This window comes from Ustilaginoidea virens, chromosome 4, assembly GCF_000687475.1.
Source record: "Ustilaginoidea virens chromosome 4, complete sequence".
In the NCBI taxonomy this organism is placed as follows: domain Eukaryota; kingdom Fungi; phylum Ascomycota; class Sordariomycetes; order Hypocreales; family Clavicipitaceae; genus Ustilaginoidea; species Ustilaginoidea virens.
The window spans coordinates 1,733,641-1,753,663 of record NC_057319.1 but is presented as its reverse complement, the minus strand read 5'-3'; the positions used below and the strand labels follow the sequence as shown (position 1 = coordinate 1,753,663).

Below are 20,023 nucleotides of genomic sequence, written 5' to 3'. Positions count from 1 at the left end.
TGTACACACGGACATGCCGGATACGTTTCAGTTCCATGTGCAGTTGGATCACACTCTTTTAAAGCGGCCGGTGTCTGGTCCTTGCATCTGTCAGCTTGTTTATTTACTTTTTAGGGGAAAAGAAAAACAAAGACCGAAATCTTTCCCAGGTTTTCCGAGTGCGTACGGGTAACCCAACCATCGCCAGCCTCATCGATCAAGTCAAGCCAAGCCAGTTTCGGCCCGGCTTACATTTCGCAAAACACACCTTCTTTTCGACGCACTGGTACATCGCAATGAAGGGCCTGCGCGGAGGTATCTGGTCCTGCTTACTCGTCGCCCAGACGGCAGCAAGCCCTACGCCCGACGTCTCGCGACGCGCCGCGGAACCGCACCTCATCACCGGCCTTTACAGCTCGGCGCAGGAGCCGGCGCAGATCGTCATCCACGACACCGCCGGCAAGCCCTCGTGGACGTGGAGCGTCAAGAACGCAAAGGGCATCTCATCCGCGCTCCTCCAATGCATGTACAGCAAGTGCAAGAAGGGGCTCTGCGTGGCCCCGGAGCAAAAGTGGGCAGACGGCGGCAACCGCGTGCTGGCCATCCAGGGGACGGCCGCCTTTCTCATCAACCACCACCCGGGGCGGCCGACGGACAAGCAGGTCACGTTTGGCATCTGCCTCAACAGGGACGGCATGGAGAACTCGCACACGGCTGAGCTCCTGCCCGACGGCAAGATGGTGCTGTCCACCACCAACGACGCCATGACGGGCAACCTCCGCGTCTTCGACACCCGGGCCGGGCAGGACGTCGACGCCGCCCCCGTCCAGGAGCTCGACGGCATCCCGGCCACGCACTCGCTCGTGTGGGACAGCGCAAACAGCCTGCTGTGGGCGGCGAGCAACGACAAGTCGCCCCAGTCCCCGGGGTCCCGGAGCATCCTCACGGCGTACAAGTACTCGGGCGGCCGGTTCGACGCCAAGCCCCAGGTCCGCCAGGTCATCTCGCCGGCCAAGCAGCTCACCGAGGAATGGGGCCAAAACACGCCCTGGTGGGACGGGGCGCACACCATGGCGCCCATCCCCGGCCAGCGGAAGCTCCTGGTGAGCACCGACTCGGACGTCCACGCGTACGACATTGGAAGCGGCAAGCTCGAGCACGGCGGCGCCGTCGTCCAAAAGTACCTCGGGGGGTTCCAGCCCGTCGGCACGAGGGGTTCGCTGCCGCGGTCCGACATCAAGTCCGTCAGCTTCTTGCCGGACGGCAAGGCCGTCTACGTGCAGGCCAGGTGGGGGGCCGTCACGGGCACCCAGGTCAACGTCTTGGCCGGGGGGAAGCGGCAGGACTCCATCTTTAACCAGGAGCTGTACAAGTCGAGGTGGTTTACGGGGACGACGTGGTGAGTGACGGATGCCTGGCTTGGAACAACAGCAAGGTTGCATCAGCACAAAAGGCAGAGGCTTGCGTCTTGTCAGGCTTCGTTTTATGTACTGGCACGAGCCAGCGCCACAAGACATGATGATATGATGCCTGAAAATAAAAAAGAGGTGGGAGCATCTTTCAACAAGTCAACTCTATTCTGTAAAACACTCCCTTCTTACGTATCGTCGTCTATCCTCTCGCTCGTAGCAACTTTCTCTAGTTGTGACTGCCAGGCCTTGGCGCGCAGTTCCCGCTCGTGCATGTTTTTGCCTCAACAACCAACGTCCCAGGCGCCCAGCATCCCATCCCCGGCTGACCTATGCTCTACCCATCCGTGGCCTGCACCTGGCGCACCTCCATGGCAAATCTGGCCTCCTTCGCTTCCGTAGCGTACACTGCCCGATCCGCGCACCCCGCAAACCTTGCCTCGTTCGCATCCTGCGCCGCCTTGCTTCGCTGCCCGGCCTCGATCGCGTCAAACTCCCTCCGCAGCCTGGCCAGTGTTGCAAACTGCCTCGTCGTCTCGCCGTCGTCCAGCGGCCCGGCGTCGCGCACGATGCCGTCCGCCTTGCGGGCGTACTGGGCGCGCTCGGCAACGACTGCAAAGTGCGCCGTTTCCGCAGACCACGCGTATTTGGCCTGCTCCGTCCGCTGGAGCGGCCCCGCCAGCTCCTGGTGTCGGTAGATGCCAAAGATGGCGTCCGAGTTCTTCCTGGTCTTGCCGAGCGCGCTTCTGCGTCCGTCGTCATCCAGCGCGGCGGCGGCGTCCTCCTTGTGCGGTGGCCGCCGCCGAGCGTGCGGCCGGGCCGCAGCTTGGCTCCTTTGCGGCCGTCCAACTGGCGCGTCGTCGGAATCTTGGTCCCCGCCAGCGGGGCTGCCAAGCTCCCCGGGCTTTGCTGCGTGGAGCTGCTCCTCGGCTCGCTGTGGCGCTTGTGCTCGCGCTCGCTTCAGCAAAGGCTTGCTTGTGGCAGCTCGGGTCGTTGTCGGGGATGCCGCAAATGTCGCTTTTCTGCCACCGGCCTTGGCGTCGCGCCGTTTTTTTGTAGATTGCTTTGGCATCAGATCATCATCATCATCATCATCATCATCGGGCTTTCGCTTGTTTTTCTTTTGCTTGCTGGTTGGAACATAGTCCAGATCGTCTTCGGCCTCGGGAATCACAAAGAAGCCTGGAGAACGCTGTTAGTCTGAACGAGGGCGGGCTGAAGGACTGGACCTGTCTGGCCCGTGACGGGTGCGTACGCGGAGGTTTCAATTTTCTCATCGGGGCCATTGGTTTTTCTGCGCCAAGATAGCCCGAATACCTGCTGTCAAGAATCTCTCTCAGCTGAGCGCTTGACGGTCGCTGGCTAGCACTATCAGCATCGCAGTCGGTCGAGCCGTCTGGTGTCGCTTGAGCATCACCAGCAACAGTCGGCATCGAGTCTGTCGGTACGTTCTCGGCATTCGGGTGGTGCGAGACATGGTTGCTTTGCCGACCTTTTGATTCGTCGGCTTGCGCGGCTCGTTCGTTTGAAGCCCCTTCCGGAGGGGAGACTTTGGCCGAGTTTTCGCAGCCTGCAGGGAGGCTTGTCTTCTCTTCTTGAGACATTGGCGGCTTCATCGCATCCTTTACAGCTTGGCTACCAGTAATCTTCCGCGGGTCGTCGTGGGCAACCAACGATTCTGGCGTCTGAGTAACCAACGACACAGGAGGCTGTGGTGTTTTGCAGCCAGGCCGTCCAACCTTGTCCCCTGTCGCCGTCGACGCAATCCACGGCGGACGTGGAGGGTGATGGGACCACCTCTCGTCCTGGGGCTGAGCTCGCTGCTGTGCCCGGAACTGATTTGCATTGGCCAGCCTTCTCTCCCTGGCTGCCGCCGCGACGACACACCCAGGAACGTACTGGGGGAGGAACACAGGCCACTGCCGCACTATACTGAGGCGTATCTCGTCCATCTGCGCTTTGGTGGGTGCCTTGCGCTTGCGATCCTTCTCTACCTCGTGCATGTCGATGGGCAAGGCGCTTTGCTCAATCAGCGCCACGGGAGCAACTTGGCCAACGTTTTTGAGTATGCCGGACCAAAGCAAGCGATGAGCTGCAGGTGTGACAGGAAGCCGCCCATCATGACCGGCAACAGGATCCTCGCTCTGCGGCCCTTGGCCATGCATGCCGGCGGGATCCTTCCTCTGCGGCTTTCGGTCCCAGAGAGCAGCACCATGTCCGAAAAGCGAGGTGTCCTCCAGACCCAAAAACACGTCGCGAGCAACACACGCCGCATCCGCGCGATGATGAATCAGCCTCTGAGCCTGTTTGGTCGCATTCCGGGACAGCTCTTCGAGTTGGATCCAACCACGCCTGCTCGCCCGCAAGATGGCTTCCCTGTCCAATGCATCCCGGACAAGAGCGTCCTGAACACCCAGGTCGAGAAAGTCCGTCTTGCCGATGCCCAGCCAGTCGACCAGGTCCTTTATGTATCTCTCGAGACCATTACACCGCAGGTATCGAGCCCCTTGGGCGATGTCGTCCCCCGAAACCTCGTCAGTGGGCAGAGCAGGGCGGTAGCAATGGATCAGCTGGGTAACAGAGGCGTTGTTCTCGGCAGCAAGGCGATTCAATTCATCCCACGGAATGTTGGGCACTTGCTGCTCATAGAGCAGCCAGACCCTATGCTCATGCACGTACTTTGCGACAAAGTCTTGGATCTGCGCGTGGGTCAGACGCAAAAGCCCGGTGGTGAGCCCGGCAAACGAGTAATCGGCCCGCAGTACGTGGCAGATCAGCCACTGGGTACCTAGACCAAGGTCCTCCTAGGACGTCTTGAAAGAGCGGTCCTCGTGGGCATCATTGCCGTACTGTACGGCGGTCGGACGGGAGCTGTCGGGGTACGCAAGCGGCCGTTGATCGTCGTCCTCGGAGATCCAATTGACCTCTTGGGCCTTGAAAAAGGGGACTGCCATGGCGGGAACTGGTCCGTTATTTCTCAGCAAGGGGGAAACGCAGGACGGGGGTAGGGTAGGATATTGGACAGGCTTGAGCCAGTAGTCGTCGAAACGAAACGTCGGGACGTTGCGTGCCTTCCTGACAGGCGTCAGTTCGCAGAGCAGGCGCAAGAGGCCAGGTTCAACCCACTGCCTAGGAGGTAGTTGTTCCAGGGTGCGACGTGTTTTAGTTGCCTGGTCGATGGATGCATCCTCTTCAAGCTCGACACGCGGCGCCGGTGCCCGGCCTGGTCAATTCAATCGCAGATTGGGCGGGAAGCTGACTCGGCACAGGGAAGATGTTGCATGGCGCAACGCTTTAGCCGCGAGGCCGTCGGCCACGTCGTGTGCAGGGGGAGACCGCCTGGGTGCAAGGAAACAAGCTCAATTCCCCTCGCACGGGATCGGATCGTTCCTTTTTCAATAGCTGCGAATGCAGTACTCCGTACCGAAGGAGTCGGCAGTCCCAGCAACGCTTGGGGGGTATTGCGAGGGCCATGATGGCACGACTCAGGCGGCGTGGCCAGCAAAGGCGGCGGTGGCCGGCGAAATTACGAGTGGCTGGGGTGGCTGGGGCACCTACCGTTCGTTACCTTGGTAACGATGCCAGCTGATCATTGGCTCTTCTCCTCAACCATGCCGGTTGCCGAGTGTCGTCCCTCGACAGCATCGTCGCGTCGCAATCGTCGCAGGGGGGAAAAAAGATAAAAATAGAAATAAAAAAATAAAAGCGAGACGCACAATGCGCATTCAAGTTCTTTGGTGCAGAGCCGCGGCCGCGAAGCAGATTTCACAGCCAAACTAACTACCAAAACTGCCCACGTCCTAGGCCCATAGGAACCGTCGGCCCCTTTGACGCGCCAACGGCGCCAGACGATGATGAGGGTCGGGACAGCAGTCTTCTTGCCAGAGCTTATCCCTTGTACGCTTACCGAGCACTCTGCACATGATGACAACAGCAGCACGGATATGCCTTTTGCATATCCGATTTCGGCCTGCTCGCCGTGGCCGAGGCACAAATGCTCATGCGTAACCAGTAACCAGTATTGTCGCTTTCTTTAAGACACGAATCTCCCCCCATCCCCGCAACCAGCCAATAACGCCAAGCAAACCTAAAGAGAAAAGATATGCATATGAATAAGAAAAAAGAAGAAGAAAAGTTACCGGGTACTCCTCCGTGAACATGGCCCCCCTTCCTTTGATACGCCTCAATCATGCCAGGGTTGGGGGTATCTCCTATTCTATACAAGCCGCAATTCCCAAGCGCCGGGCTGACCAAGCCGACTCCTTCTTTCGCAGGGCACCCTGTTGTTGTGTTGCGGTGGACAGTACAGGTCACCGGACCCGTGGGATTGGGTCTCGAGCGGTGGCCTTTTGTCCGAGTTTCAACGTATGCTAGGGTTGCATTACCTCGAGTTTGCGCCGGCTGAGCTGAGCGGCCCATTTGCTGGCGCATCGGCAAAGGGAACAAACCGGTCGCGATCCGTGAACCTGTCTCTGTCCACGTCCGTGATGGAGGCCCGTCCCTCCTGACCTTGATCAGACCCCGCGCTCATCATGTCGTCAAGTCGTCTTTTCGGCCTGTCGACGGCCGCAGCGGGTCCGTCCATCTGCGGCGTCTCTTGCGAGCGCCGCGAGTGATGTGCAACGTGTGATCTTGCGCCGAGGATATCCTCCCACGACTGCAGCACGCGCTTCATGTCTTCGTCAAAGACGCAGCAGAAGCGCTGCAGCTGAACAAACTGCAAGGCCGGAACCATGGGCTGCCCGAACACAGCCATGATGTACGCGGCAACCAGCACCGCCGAGAGATCGTTGCCGGAATCACAAGTGACCAGGACTTTGCCACGGCGAAAGTGCTGCGTCGGCATCAGCATTTGTCCTTGCTGATCTCGGCCTCTAGGCTGCGAGTGATGGATGGAAATCAAATGATTGTTGATGAGCTTAATGGTCTCTAGGAAGCGGCGGATGAGCTCATGGGGCCCGTCAACGTGCACATACTCGGCGGCAATGCCCAGGACGTCGGTGGCTTTGCTCACGCTGAGAAGCCTGGCGCCAGCCATGCTCGAATGCCGCACGACCAGTATCAGCGTGATGGCCTCTCGTTTCAGAAAGTCAAGATTACGCACGACGCTCGTGGGTCCAAGATACAAAAAGTCAACAACGGCCTGTGCGTGGCGCCGGTTTTCGTAGGCCCATTCCGCGACTGGAAACGCGGCGGTTTGCGTGGCGTTTCTGGTGATGATTTCGAGGTCCTGGCTCGTGAGTTGCGTGGGATCGACATTGTCCAAGGAGGGCATGAGCTCCATGGCAGTCCCGGGGCTTTTCGACCTGTGCGGCGGGATATGGACGAAGGGGGGCGAGGGCGGCCGGTAGGAGTACTCGGCAGATCGGACGGTGCCACCGGACAGCGAGCGTGGGTTCAGATGCTCCCTTGAGCCGGCAAAGGCTGGATCCATGTTGGGGCGGCACTGTGGCGAAGCTTGTTCCCAAAGTTAGTTCCCTACTGCTTGTCCACCGCAGGCTGAAGCCGGTGACAGGCGAAGCGGGTTTGGCGGGGTGGCAGGAAACAGGACTTGACGTCCAAGGCTCCGGTGGGCTGTTTTTGGACGGGTCGTGGAATGGGGCCGGCCTGGCCGTGTCTTTTGACGACGTGACGGACGACTCTTGAGTCTGTGATTGCGGGCGGCGAGCTAAATCAAAGGGGCGGAAGAGTGAAAGACTGCTTGTGCAAAGGACTCGGGGGACTCGGGGGACTCGTGGTGGGTCTCCCGGACTTTTAGTGCTGATCGTATCTGTTGCAGTCGCTGGAATAATGTCGCTTCACCTCAAGCCTGCAGGTTTGTTCTTGTTTGTTCTTGGCGATGAAAAAGGCGGTTGGTCGAGGTTTGGTTTGGTGGAGAGTTGGAGATGCCTGGCGCATCCGACTTCGCATCGTGCATGGGCAGCGCAGGGGGGGCAGCGCAGGGGGGGGGCAGGGCGGGGGGGGGGGGGGGGGGGTCACTGAGGTCTGGTGATTGTGGGGTAATTACGTGCAGGTACATGTAGGTACCTAGGCAGGCAGACCCAGACAGGCACCAGATTGAGTAAACAATTTGTCGACACTAGCGTTCTAGTGCTGAAACCCCGATTCCTTGGGAAGTCGATGTACCAGTGACCTCAATGCTTGGCAGCCAAATAAAGACAGCGACAGCTCACCACCAATGGACGCCGCCCGCTACCTTGCTGGGAGAAGCCATCGTCTCCAACGGGCTTTGCATCACATCGTCCCTCCGGGGGCAAGCAACACGATGAATGAGTGGCAGAAACGACCACTTGCCTCCAGCCAGATAGATTGCCTGGCACCGGCTGGCACTTGCTCAAGATGCGTGCCCGCTGTCAGTCCCTGGTGGGGACGAGCAGCGGAACCCCCCACCCCACCCGCCCTGCCCTGTGAATCTAGCAGGCAGCTGTCTCAGTCTGGCTCAGCAGCCTCAGCAGCCTCCAGTCAGCAGCCTCCAGCAGCTATTGCCAGTCTGGTACCCCGCGTTTTTCGTCATTCGCTGCTCCTCCGCACCGCGCCTTCAACTTGCAAGTGCTGGCTGTGGCTGGGCGTTTTGCGGCAAGCTGCATGTGCTCATGTCAATCTGGTTCACTTCAAATCCTTCACTGTTGCCGTGCCATTCATTGCATTGCCTAGCGTTCGCGGCCATGTCCTCGTCGTCAACTACCCCCAGTGAAATGCTTCAAGGCCCGCGTCGACCACCCCCGTCGCCTAGGTTCCATCAACAACGCCCTTCCCCCCTCCCTTCCAGGAACTTTTCCGACGTCAAACACGTCCCGTTCTCGTGCTGACAAAACTCCCTGACAAATCCAACACCAACACCCACACACCTCCATCAGCTTCAGATACACCGCCGACCACCGTGCTCGTCCCCCAGAACCTGCAAACTCCGCCGTCTTCCCCAACATCCACCCCATCCGCCATGGCTCCCGTCCCCAGCCTCATGAAGTCTGTCCAAATCTCCAAGACGGGCGGCGTCGACGTCCTCGAGCTCAAAGACGACGTCCCCGTGCCGACCCTCTCCAGCGGCCAGGTCCTCGTCAAGAACGCCTATGCCGGAGTCAACTTCATCGACACCTACTTCCGAACCGGCCTGTACCCTGCGTCCCTCCCGCTCACGCTGGGCCGCGAGGCCGCCGGCGAGGTCGTCGCCGCTGACAGCTCCGTGGCCGCCCACGTCCCCGTCGGCACCCGCGTCGTCTACATGGGCGAGTCCACCTACGCGCAGTACACCGCTGTCGAGGCCGCCAAGGTGGTCGCCATCCCCGACAACGTCACCACCGCAGATGCCGCGGCCGTCTACCTGCAGGGCCTCACCGCGTGGACCTTTATCCGCGAGGCCGCCAACGTGCGGCCTGGACAGTGGACGCTTGTCCACGCCGCCGCCGGGGGGGTGGGCTTGCTGCTGGTCCAGATGCTGCGCAGCGTCGGGGCAAAGGTCATCGGCACGGCCAGCACCCAGGAGAAATGCGACCTGGCGAGAAAGAACGGGGCCGAATGGACCGTCAACTCCAACGAAGACGTCGTTTCCAAGGTCAAGGAAATCACCGGCGGGCACGGTGTCGATGCCATTTTCGATGGCATTGGAGCGGCTACCTTTGATGCCGACCTGGACATGATTGCTATGAAGGGCCATCTCCTCTCCTTTGGAAACGCTGTGAGTGGTAGCCAAGCATGTCTTCATGCGCTTTCCTCTTCTATTCCCTCTCACTGACCGACCGACACCCGTTAGTCTGGCGCTGTTCCTCCCTTGAACATTCTCCGGCTCGGACCCAAGAACGTCAAGCTCCTGCGTCCCGTAGTCTATGGATACGTGGCCGATCGCAAGGATCTCGAAAAGTATGCCAGTGAGTTGTTTGAGCTTGTCAGCTCCGAAAAGGTCAACATTGCCATTCACAAAGTTTATCCACTCTCCGAGGCAGCTCGCGCTCACGAGGATATTGAGAGCCGCAAAACGACTGGCAAGTTGCTGATTCGCCTCGAGTGATGCAAAGACGGGGAAAGCAAAAAAAGTAAAAAGCATTCAGCCAGTCAGAATGGTTGACACAACAACTTTTTTTTTTTTTTTTGTGTTTTGTGTTTTGCATGATTTGGTTTGATTTTATTTTGACACTTTTTCATTATTGGTGTTTCCTCACATGGTAGTTTTAAATTCATCATCATAAATCTCCTCAGTCCCTTCATTCCAGTCGTCTTCCGTATTGCATGCCTCTCCCCCGTCCTACGCAGAGGGCGTCTTGATAGCGGCAAGCAGCTCGGAAGGAGGCTCCTGTCGGTACCCTTGAGGGTTGTTCTTGACCCACCGCCACAAGTCCTCGCATGCCTTCTCCAAGGTCAGCTCCGTCTTCCAGTCGAGTTCCTTGTTGGCCAGAGTAGGGTTGGCAGTAAGGTCCAGGACATCGCCCTGTCGGCGGGCGACCACCTCGTACTTGAGATCGCGTCCAACAACGGCGCTAAAAGCCTTGATCATCTCGAATACGGTGCTACCCCGGCCGGATCCCAGATTCCATGCCTTGACACCAGGCTTGTGCTCGCGAAGGTAGTTGAGGGCGGCAAGATGGCCCCTAGCAAGATCGACAACATGGATGTAATCACGGATGGCGGTTCCGTCAGAGGACTTGTAGTCTAACTGATTTGTCAGTTGATTCAAACTCGAAGAATATCTTTTTCTTTTTTTTTTTTTGGGTTTTCGTTTACAACGAGAGTCGGGAAAACTTGCCGTCGCCAAATACAAGAAGTTTCTCGCGCTCGCCAGTGGCGACCTTTCCGAGCAGAGGCAGCAGGTTGTACGGTACCCCTTGAGGGTCCTCGCCCATGATACCGCTGGGGTGAGCACCGCATGGGTTGAAATATCGGAGCAAGGCACCGTTCCACTGCTCAGATGGCTTGCCGGCCTTGTTCAAGTTGTTGCGCTGCGCATTGACCCAATCAGTAATCACGTCCTCAATCATGGACTTGGTGCGGCCGTAGGTGTTTGTGGGCCCAATGGGGCAGTGCTCGGGGATGGGAATCATGTTGGGAACACGAGTAGCGTCGCCGTAGACGGTTGCGGAAGAAGAAAAGACAATATTGGTGACGTTGTTGCGCTCCATGGAGCGGAGGAGCGCAATGCTGCCGCCGACATTGACACGGTAGTACTCGAGGGGAATTTCGCCAGACTCGCCTACCGCCTTTTAGGGAGGGAAAGAAGAGAGGGGTGAAAAAAGAGGACGTCAGTCAGTTGAGTCGCCCAATTGCAAATCGATACCAGGGACATGTTGCACGAGTTTGCATACCTTGAGGGCGGCAAAGTGAATGACACTGTCGATGGCTGGGTGCTTGGCAAACACATCGTCGAGAGCCTTCTCATCGGTGACGTCGACCTGGTAGAGGTGGGCGCGGCGACCGCAAATCTTCTCAATGCGGTCAATGACAACCTGTGAGGAGTTGTACAGATTGTCGACTATTACAACGTCGTAGCCGTTCTCAAGCAAGGTGAGAGTGGTAAAAGAACCAATGTAGCCGGTGCCACTGAATCCAGGCGAAGCAGACGAAGCTCATAGTTAGCCCCTGGGCACAGCCTTTTCAGGGGTCGCGCTTGCCCCGCCATAGCTCTCCCTCTCTGTTGATCCGTCGACCAAGGGTGGCGGATTGCATGGAGAAATGACCAAGGGCAAAAGTCGCCAAACCATCAAGATGACTTACCCAGTGACGAGAACTGTTCCGGCGGGCATTTTTGACGGAATCGGATGACTGTAGCGAATACTCGGGGAAGCAATTGGTTTCCGGAATATGATGGATGGGAGTTCCAACTTTCGAGCAACAATAAACCCAGACAAGACAGCAGCTGGCCGGCGGGGCAAAGAGAAGCGCGAGCGGGGACGAACAGGCGACAAACAGGCGACAAACAGGCGGCAAACAGCTGGCACTGGCAACAAGGCCGTCCGTCAAGGGGGACGAAAAAGACGACGGGGGCAAGGCTTTTCCGGGGATATATGGCAGCTTGAGGGAAATGGGAGACGAAAGGAGGCACGGCACGTACGTTGTACGGGATGAAAAGGAATGGAGTAGAGTTGGAAGCAGCAAGACAGGAGTCGCAGGGCGAAGGGACACATTCGTTGCCACGGGTGGTGGTGCCAATCAAGGTCACACGTGGGATGGATCATGGCGGCGCCTGCCCCTCCTCCCCTGGACAGACCAGACCGTAGTCACCGTACCAGGCCCGATTACGGAAGAGAGGATTGCTTGGTCAATCTCGGCGTAGCGCACCCTCTGCAGTAGGTTTTGCGAGAGGGTTGTGATGGTTGCGATTGTTCATGCGCCTTTTCTGGAGAGATGAAATGCGAGGCGTGAGGCCGTACGCTTGGAGTCGGGTCCCCAAGTTGGTAAAGTCGGTATGCGGAGGAACCTATCAATGATTGAAGACCTCTGCACATGCCGGGCAGCTGCACATGCAGCAGCAGCAGCCTAAAAGCCTAGCCCAGTGCCAGCCTGCCTGCTTGATCGGGCCCGCCACCAACTAACTGGGCTGGGCTGGGCTGGGCTGGGCTGGGCTGATGATGGACTATGGCTCGCCAGGCACACTGGTCCGTCCAATCACGCAAAGGAGTCGGGACCCTGCAAATCAAGGAATTGGCGACCAGACTCCTTCGCCAGACCAGTGCAAGTGCAGCATCGTCAACTTGCTTCAGTTTGCCGCCGACTTTTCTTGCTTTAGCGACCTCTAACGGCACATCATTAAGGAAATGTCATTGACGGGAAAGGGATGGATAGTTGTTTTTCCAACGCGAGACGGAATGCGCAGCCAATAGCCATGTCACGTCGCCACGTGACAGAGCGGCGGCGTCTCGTTGTCGATTTGCGCCGGCAAAGCTTCGGTGCGCGTCGCGAACACCTGATTGGTCTTTTCCGGCGCCTTTGCCAGACGGCAATCACCGGCAGACAGACAACAAGGCAACCACCAGGCAACCACCAGACGAGAAGCCGACAACGACGGTGGCGTGCAACCGACATTGCTTCAAGCCGTTTGCCTGCCGCTGACCGCTGTCGATTGTATGCCTTCTTCCTCAATCAATCGACTGACCGCTTCTCTGCATCTGCATCCGGGATCCTCGAAAAGAATTGCCCTCTCGTGCGGCGAGCCACAGAAGCTGCGCCTCTGTCTGTCTGTCTGTCGCGTTATTCACTGCTCGGCCGTGCTTGGTGCTTGAAGTCTTGGGACCTTTCGAACCGACCTGGACTCGACTTGGTAATGAACCGACTTTGACTGGGCTGACGGCTGACGGCTGACGGCTGAATCTCACTACAACAAACATGCCCTTTGTTTATCGTCACCTCTGCCACGCCACGCCCTCGTTTCTGAAAGACGGCCTGCATTCTTTCCTTGGACAGACGAGGCTCTTTCTCGACTTTGTGCGTGCTTGTTGATTCGACGCCCAACTTGCTGCACCTTGACATGAAACAAAGGCATTCCGTTCCACATCGCATGCTTAGCATCTCCACCATCAAGTCGCCTCCTCGTCTTTGCATCTCACAATAACCTCCGGGGACCACCATATATATTTGCCTTCACCCTTCTCCCTCCTCTGCAATCTCTCATCCCGCCTGACAAACATCGTCAACCTCCTTCTCCGATGCCTCCTCGGCCAGTCCAGCGCCGGCAGCCAAGGTTCTCTTCCCGAGAACCTGACTCGTCCGTCAATCAGAATACCCTCTCCACCTTCCAGAAACCAAATTTGCCCCCGCTGCAAGGCACACCCAGCTCAAGAAGACAATATTCTTACGGCGCAGATGTCGAGCCGATGCCCTCGCGACCAGGCCATGGTTTGCAGCGGACTCAAGTGCGAGATATCGGCAGTGCCGTCAGAAAAGTTCTGACCAGACCCGATGGCGAAGACGAGGATCACACCGAGGATCACACCGAGGATCACACCGAGGATGCGATGCAAACTCCACAGCCGCAACGGCGGCAGTCACGACCAATCGCCCAAGCCGAACCAGGCGACCTGGCTGCCGGGCCGCAGCAGAGTCGACACCAACCATCCTGTATGTGGCCTTCACATCCCCCGCTGTCGACTCAAGGGCGCTAACTCCTCCCCTCAGATCTGTCTGGGCCCTCTGCTCCTGAACCGTCAAGCCGTCCATTATTCTCAACGCGAAACCATGTCGCCGAAACCAACGACGCTGATGATGTGCGCAGTTTTGGCATGGAGAGTGATTTCTACGGTGATGCAACGATAGAATCGACACCTAGAGCCCCAGTTCCTCAGCCATCGCCACTCCGTGCAGTTCAGACAGCCGAGAGCCCGACCCCAAATGATGTTACGCGGCGGTCCACTCGGCAGAAACGAGCAATACTGTCAAGCCAGGACGAGGCTGGCCTTGCCCGACAGCCCGTGAGCAACGCAATTGAGGGACTTGCGACTACCGCTGCAGGACCATCGCCACTTCGATCTGCGCCTCGTCGACCTCCTAAGCCCCTGTTGCCACCACCCAAGACGCAGCCAGTTTTGGAAGGCGAAACGGAGGAGGAGGAGGAGGAGGACGACGACGACGACGACGACGACGACGACGAAGAAGAAGAAGAAGAAAATGAAGCAACCGAAGAAGACGTTCAAGAAGGAACCGAGGCAGATGAGGACGATGCACTTTCCCCCCCAACGCAACCGCGACATTCCGCCAACACAAATACGCCGGCCCCCAGGCGTCCACCGCCGAGCCGTAGGGACAATGTTCAAACGAGAACAAGGCCAAGTGGGCCGTCCCCAGCCCTACCTTGGCCAAGGCGATCTGGAACAACCAAAGCTCCACTGGGGCAGATGGACCGAGCGGCGTCAAGTGCGTCAAACAGCGCTTGGCAAGAAGCAGCAAACCCGGCTTCAACCGAGCTTCGTAGCAAGAGGCAAGAGTCGGAAGCGGCCGATTCTTCGCAGGACAGCTCCACCAGCTCCACCAGCTCCGGCCGATGGCTGACCAGGAAAGCTGCAACGTCCAGCTTTTCAAGCTTATTTGCTCAGGCCAAGTTCTTGGCGAGCAGTAGTCCTTTCGCCGCTCTGCGAAGGCGATATCCAACAGACCCAAGCGAAAGGCGTGCCGCCATCCAGAGGGACATTGACGACGCCGAGGCGGAATTGGCTCATGCGCGACGAGAGCAGGTGTTGTCTGGAGAAGGACGAGATGGAGGAGGGCGTCAACGATGGGGCTGGTTCAAGGCCTTGATGCCCTCGGCAGGCCGGCATCAGGTGGAGTTGGATGACGCGGCGTTGCCGAATGGGCATCAGCAGCCCCAGCGGCTAGGATTCTCTCTAGCACGGTTCCTGAATCCCGTGACGTACATTAGAGGGCTGGGGCGGCTTGTGGAAGTGTTGCTTGATGGGATTATGCGTCTCATCCACTACATTATACCCACCAAGCTATGGGATCGCCTGTCGTCCGTTTTCGAATTCCTGCCGCACATGTTGGCGGGCTTGTTAGCATTCGCGCTGGCCTTTGCGCTGGCGACGCAATTTGCCAGCTCGACCAACGGTGACTGGGCCCCAAGCGTCATAGAAGCGACGCTGAGGACGATTGACAAGGTGAAGCACGGGCTCCAGGACTTTGTGCCCAGCGTGACGTGGACGAAACGCGACCACTGGGTAGACGTCGAGGATCTGTGGCAAGACGACGGAGCGGCAAGCGACCGGCTGGGGCAGTTCCTCGGTCGCATGGAGGAGGAGTTTCTGTCCCTGAAACGCGCGGGCAAGATGCACGAAGCGTCTGTCAAGAGGCTGGAAAGCATTGTTCCCAGCATTGTGCACATGGAGCTGAAGGATGGGAGGCCGGTTGTTTCGCAGGAGTTTTGGCACGCCCTGAGGGACTTGCTTCGCGCAGACGGGGGTTTCCTGACGCTGGACAAGGTGGGAAGCGACTGCGAGGTATCCTCGGACAAGCAGTGGAGAGCCGTTGCGTCTCGACTGGTTCGCGACGCCACTTTTACCGCCAAGCTGAACGCGACCCTGGAGGAATTCGAGACCAAGCTGGACGGCAAGAGGGCGGCATTCTGGGACACGTGGGTCAAGGACAATGACGACAAGATTGCGCGCATGCTGGGGTCGGCAGTCGAGCAGGTCAAGTCTGCAGGGTCGCAGAGGGAGTTTGAGGAGCGAGTGCGCGGCATCGTCGAGGAGCAGCTGTCGCAGACGCAGCAAGTCGTCAGCCGGGACGAGTTCCTGCGCCACCTCGGCAACGAGCTCGCCAGCCACCGGGCCGAGATGCGGGCCGAGCTCAAGGACCTCCAGCCGCAGCTGGAGCAGCTCGTCCGGCGGTCGGTCGAGCTGGCCACCGGGGACAGCCAGGCCTCCCGCGGGGGGGGGGTGAGCCGAGCCGAGGCGGCAGCCCTGGTCAAGGGCTTGGTGCGCGAGGCCCTGGCGGACGTGGACCTCGAGGCCCTGGCGCGCGGCACCATCCACCGGCACTGGGACACGGAGCTCCGGCACCAGATCAACTACTTTGCCGTGGGGTCCGGGGCCGCGATCGACGCGCACCACTCGTCCCCGACGTGGGATCCCGCGCGGCGCGGCCCGGGAAGCGGCAGCGGACAGGTGCCGCGGCCCGTCGCGGCCCTGCAGCCGTGGCAAGACCAGGGCGACTGCTGGTGCGCCGCCCGGTCCGTCAACCACCGCGGGAACCCCCACGGCGCCAGCCTCGCCGTCCGCCTCGGCCACCGCGTGATCCCCCAGCACGTCGTGGTGGAGCACATCCCCCCGGGGGCCACGAGCGAGCCGGGCGCCCGCCCGCGGCTCGTCCAGGTCTACGCGTCCATCGACGACTCGGCCCTCCGCGAGCGCGTGCTCGACTTTGCCGCCGCCCACTTGCCGGACGACGACTCGGACTGGAACTACACGCCGCCCGAGTACCCGTCGCGCTTCGTCAAGATCTCCCAGTTCACGTACGAGGCGGCCCACCGGGACGACGGGGTGCACGTCCACCGCCTGAGCAGCGAGCTGGTCGGGCTGGGCGCCGACACGGACCACGTCATCATCCGCGCGGTGAGCAACTACGGCGCCGAGAACCACACGTGCTTTTATAGGGTGAGGCTGTACGGGTTGAACACCGAGGCGGATCCCTGGCCGTAGGTGTTTCTTTTCGTTTCTTCGGGTCCTTGGCCGTAGGTCTTTCTCTTCTCTTTTCTTCTTTTCTTTGCTTCACCCTCTTCTTTCTTTCGTTTTTTTTTTTCCCTGGCAAGCATGGCATTGGCGTACTGGGGATCAAAAGGGGGGTGGGTTTTGAAACATGTGACCGCGGGCAATCAAATTCTCGTCATGGCAAAGGACACGTGCCGACACTTCGAGACGATGTGTGCGCAGACGTTTTCTTTTTTTCCACAATCAGCAAGGAATACATGCACGTAGAGATGGGAGATGGGTTCGCAACAGACGCACGATGCACGTGCAACACTACCTTGATAAGAAGATGCGCGCAAAGCCAAAACATTCGCAACAAGTTCCGCCATGCTCGCGAGGTTGAACCGTCTTTGCGAAACCGCGCGCCAAATGTCCACGTGCACCCGCGCGGGCTGCCTTGCCCTACTCTACTCACCCATCCAGCAGCCCCGTCGCCAGAGTCTCCAAGTCTTGCAGCGTTTCCGGCTCCTCCGTCACGTGCAGCACCTTGCCCCCGCCGCAGGGTTTGTCGTCGTCATCCTGGAACCACTTCTTCTTCCTCTTCCTCGGCGGCGGCTCATCCTCCGAGTCTCCGCCGCGCGCCCCGGCCCGGGGCAACGACCGCAGAAGCGCCAGGGGATCCTCGCCGTCGGCCCCGCCGCCGCCCACCAGCATGGGCGCTGCGTTGTCATCGTCGTCGTCGTCGTTGTCGCCGTCGCCGTCGCCGCCCCCGTCGGGCACTTCCCCGCGCTCCAGGGCCCTTCTCCTCTCCCGCTTCTCGCGCTTCTTCTGCCTGGCGAGCTGCTTGTCGTCCACGTCTGCCTGCCTGACGCGCGCCGACTCGCTCTCGACAAACCGTTCCCTCTGCTCGTCGGCCGGGCCCTGGCTCTTGAAGTCGTGCTCCAGGTCCTGGAGCTCGTAAATCTCGTGGGCGTTGCCCTCGTCGTCAAACACCAGCTTCGTCGGGTTGCCCTTGAACTTGAGCATCTTCTTCTTGGACTTGAGCGCCTTCTCGCGGCGCTTCGAGTCGACCACGTAGGGTTCGTCGCCGCCCAGGCCCTGTATGGCCTTGGCTTGGCTGGCGTGGCCCTTTTGCACCTCGGCGTCGAGATCGTCGTCGTTGAGGCGGCGCTTGACCGAGAGGAAGTCGTCGTCGTCGTCGTCTGAGTCGCCTTGGCCGTTTGCCTGGTCGTCGACGACGACGAGCTTGGAGTAGTGCTTGGACAAGACGTCTTGGTTTTGGCGCTCAAACATCTTGTCGTACTTGGTGCGGACTTTGCTCTTCTTGTTCCTCTCCATCTTCCTCTCCATCTCCTTCTCCTCCTTGGTGGTCCTGTCGTACTCTCCCTCGAGATCCATGTCGGACTCTGAGCCGCTCGACATGCCGTCTCTGGGTGCGTTCTTGATCTTCTTGACGTCGTCGCCCCTGTGGAACTTGATCTGGGGAGTGCCGGGAAGGCCGAGCGCGGCGGCAAAGGCGTCGAGGTCGAGTTTTTGCAGGCTGAAGACGTCCTTGTCCCTCTGCAGGTGTATGGCGCGAGCGTAGCTGATAAAGGCCTTTTGGCCGAGGTACTTCAAGTCGGGGTTTTGGAAGCACATGTTTTGCAGGTCGTTCTTTATCGACTTCTTCTTCCTCTCCCTGACGTTTACTTTCTGGATGGGTATCCTCTTCTGCTCCAGCCGCTTGACCATGGCTGGCTCTTCGCTTGGGTCAAGGAACAAGACGGCTCGGCCGTGGCTCTCGTACCGGGCGGTGCGGCCGACGCGGTGAATGTACGTGTCCACGTCTTCGGGGCAGTCTGCCTGGATGACCCAGTCGACGGCGGGGAAGTCGATGCCCCGGGCGACGACGTCCGTGGCGAAGAGGCAAGAGTGCTTGGCGGCGGTGAATCGGGACGTGATTTCGAGCCGGGCGACTTGCTTTTGCCGGCCGTGCAGGTGAAGCAGCGGGGTGCCCGGCTGGAGATGGCGGAAACTCTCATAGACGAAGCGGACCTGCTTTCCGGAGCTCAAGAAGACGATGATCTTGCTCTTGAGATTGGACTTGATGAAGCCGTACAGGGTGTCGAGCTTTTCCGGCAGGGGCGTGACGATGTAGTGCTGCTGGAGCTTGGCCGGCGTGGCCGTGGTCGCGGCCTCGTGGACAGAGACGTACTCGGGTTCCTTGAGACTCAGCCGGGCCAGGTCGGACACCTTGTTGCTCTGGGTGGCGCTGAACATGAGGGTCTGCCTCGAGGTGGGCAGGTGCTCGACCAGGGCGTCGACGGCTGACTGGAAGCCCATGTCCATGATGCGGTCGGCCTCGTCCAGGACGAGCAGCTGCAGGTTGTTGGCGTCGAAGCCGGCCGTCTGGTCGAGGTGCTGCAGCATGCGGCCAGGCGTGCAGACCAGGATATTCATGCGGGCCAGCCGCTCCGCCTCCTCCTTGAGGCTCTTGCCGCCAATGACCAAGCCGGCGGAGAAGACGTGGTAGCGACCGATTTTGCGGAGGACCTCGAAGATCTGCACCGCCAGCTCGCGCGTGGGGGAGACGACGAGGGCTCCCAGGCCGTCGTACTCGGTCCATTGCGCCCGGTACAGCTTCTCCAGCACGGGGACCAGGAAGGCCAGCGTCTTGCCGCTGCCCGTCTTGGCGGCGCCGAGGACGTCCTTGCCCCGGAGGGCGAGGGGGATGGCTTGCTGCTGGACCTCGGTCAAGGCCTGGAAATGCGACGCCTTGAGGCCGGCGAGGGTGGGTTCCGACAGAGGCAGGTGGGCAAAGTTTCTGACTTCGGTCGAGGCGGGATCCTGCAGGCCGCGGGAAAACGGCAAAAGAAAGGCGGCGGGGCGGGGGAGGGGGTCAGCAGTTGCGGCGCCGGACGACGTGGGATTGCGGCCAAGTCAGGCACACGGGGGGGGGGGGGGGGGGGGGGGGGCTGGCTTCAGGTTCGTACAAGGTTGGCGACAGCCTGGTCCAGTTGCTGCAGATGCTCGTGGTCGCGTTTTCGCTTCTGCTGCCGAAGATCGGTTTTGGTCTGCTTTGGCGGCTTGGGATGCCGTGCGGGTGTTTGGCTCGCCATGTGGTTTGGGAGGGGCGGAACGAGCGAGCTGTACAAGACTTGCAGGCAGGCTGGCTGGCCGGCAGACTCGGCCTCGGCAAGACTTGACGATAAAAGACTTGGCCTCGCCAGTTTGCCCGTAGTCGAGACACGATGTCGGCAAGGGAAAGAAAAAAAAGACGGTTGTCCGGAAGAAAAGAAAATCCCCTAATCGATAAGAACGGAAAGACCCACTTGGTCCCACGGAGTCCTCCGTGCTTGGGCACCGGACCCACTTGTGGACGAACTCCAAAGGTCGGCCAGACGGCCAGTCACTCGCGATCCGAAAACGAATCAACAGCACTGTTGGGACAATGCAAGGTGAAAAAAGACAAAGGAAAGGAAAGGAAAGTAAAGTAAACCACAGAGTGCACTGCACTATAGAGCAGGGAATCCGCATTACCAGCCAGTGTATCCCGGT

At 59.5% G+C, this 20,023-nt stretch overlaps 7 protein-coding genes across 7 annotated transcripts; 3 read left to right on the top strand and 4 right to left on the bottom strand.

Annotated features, from left to right (window-relative positions):
• Nucleotides 1–275: 275 nt before the first annotated feature.
• Nucleotides 276–1,382, top strand: UV8b_04983 (uncharacterized protein; the record flags this gene model as incomplete). Its single annotated transcript, XM_043142481.1, has 1 exon — nt 276–1,382. The coding sequence occupies one exon, from the start codon at nt 276–278 to the stop codon at nt 1,380–1,382; it is 1,107 nt and encodes a 368-aa protein (XP_042998415.1).
• A 343-nt stretch (nt 1,383–1,725) lies between these two features.
• On the bottom strand, nt 1,726–4,342 carry UV8b_04982 (uncharacterized protein; the record flags this gene model as incomplete). The annotated part of the gene is made up of 3 exons (XM_043142480.1): nt 1,726–2,570; nt 2,644–4,087; nt 4,244–4,342. The coding sequence occupies 3 exons, from the start codon at nt 4,340–4,342 to the stop codon at nt 1,726–1,728; spliced, it is 2,388 nt and encodes a 795-aa protein (XP_042998414.1).
• Nucleotides 4,343–5,769: 1,427 nt separating this feature from the next.
• On the bottom strand, nt 5,770–6,822 carry UV8b_04981 (uncharacterized protein; the record flags this gene model as incomplete). Its single annotated transcript, XM_043142479.1, has 1 exon — nt 5,770–6,822. One exon carries the CDS (start codon nt 6,820–6,822, stop codon nt 5,770–5,772), a length of 1,053 nt encoding a protein of 350 aa, XP_042998413.1.
• Nucleotides 6,823–8,328: 1,506 nt separating this feature from the next.
• UV8b_04980 (uncharacterized protein) lies at nt 8,329–9,393 on the top strand (the record flags this gene model as incomplete). The annotated part of the gene is made up of 2 exons (XM_043142478.1): nt 8,329–9,063; nt 9,139–9,393. The coding sequence occupies 2 exons, from the start codon at nt 8,329–8,331 to the stop codon at nt 9,391–9,393; spliced, it is 990 nt and encodes a 329-aa protein (XP_042998412.1).
• Nucleotides 9,394–9,627: 234 nt separating this feature from the next.
• UV8b_04979 (uncharacterized protein) lies at nt 9,628–11,119 on the bottom strand (the record flags this gene model as incomplete). Its single annotated transcript, XM_043142477.1, has 4 exons — nt 9,628–10,031; nt 10,126–10,576; nt 10,682–10,916; nt 11,091–11,119. The coding sequence occupies 4 exons, from the start codon at nt 11,117–11,119 to the stop codon at nt 9,628–9,630; spliced, it is 1,119 nt and encodes a 372-aa protein (XP_042998411.1).
• A 1,899-nt stretch (nt 11,120–13,018) lies between these two features.
• On the top strand, nt 13,019–16,498 carry UV8b_04978 (uncharacterized protein; the record flags this gene model as incomplete). The annotated part of the gene is made up of 2 exons (XM_043142476.1): nt 13,019–13,430; nt 13,488–16,498. The coding sequence occupies 2 exons, from the start codon at nt 13,019–13,021 to the stop codon at nt 16,496–16,498; spliced, it is 3,423 nt and encodes a 1,140-aa protein (XP_042998410.1).
• A 459-nt stretch (nt 16,499–16,957) lies between these two features.
• Nucleotides 16,958–19,584, bottom strand: UV8b_04977 (uncharacterized protein; the record flags this gene model as incomplete). The annotated part of the gene is made up of 2 exons (XM_043142475.1): nt 16,958–19,312; nt 19,459–19,584. 2 exons carry the CDS (start codon nt 19,582–19,584, stop codon nt 16,958–16,960), a joined length of 2,481 nt encoding a protein of 826 aa, XP_042998409.1.
• Between the last annotated feature and the right edge of the window lie 439 nt (nt 19,585–20,023).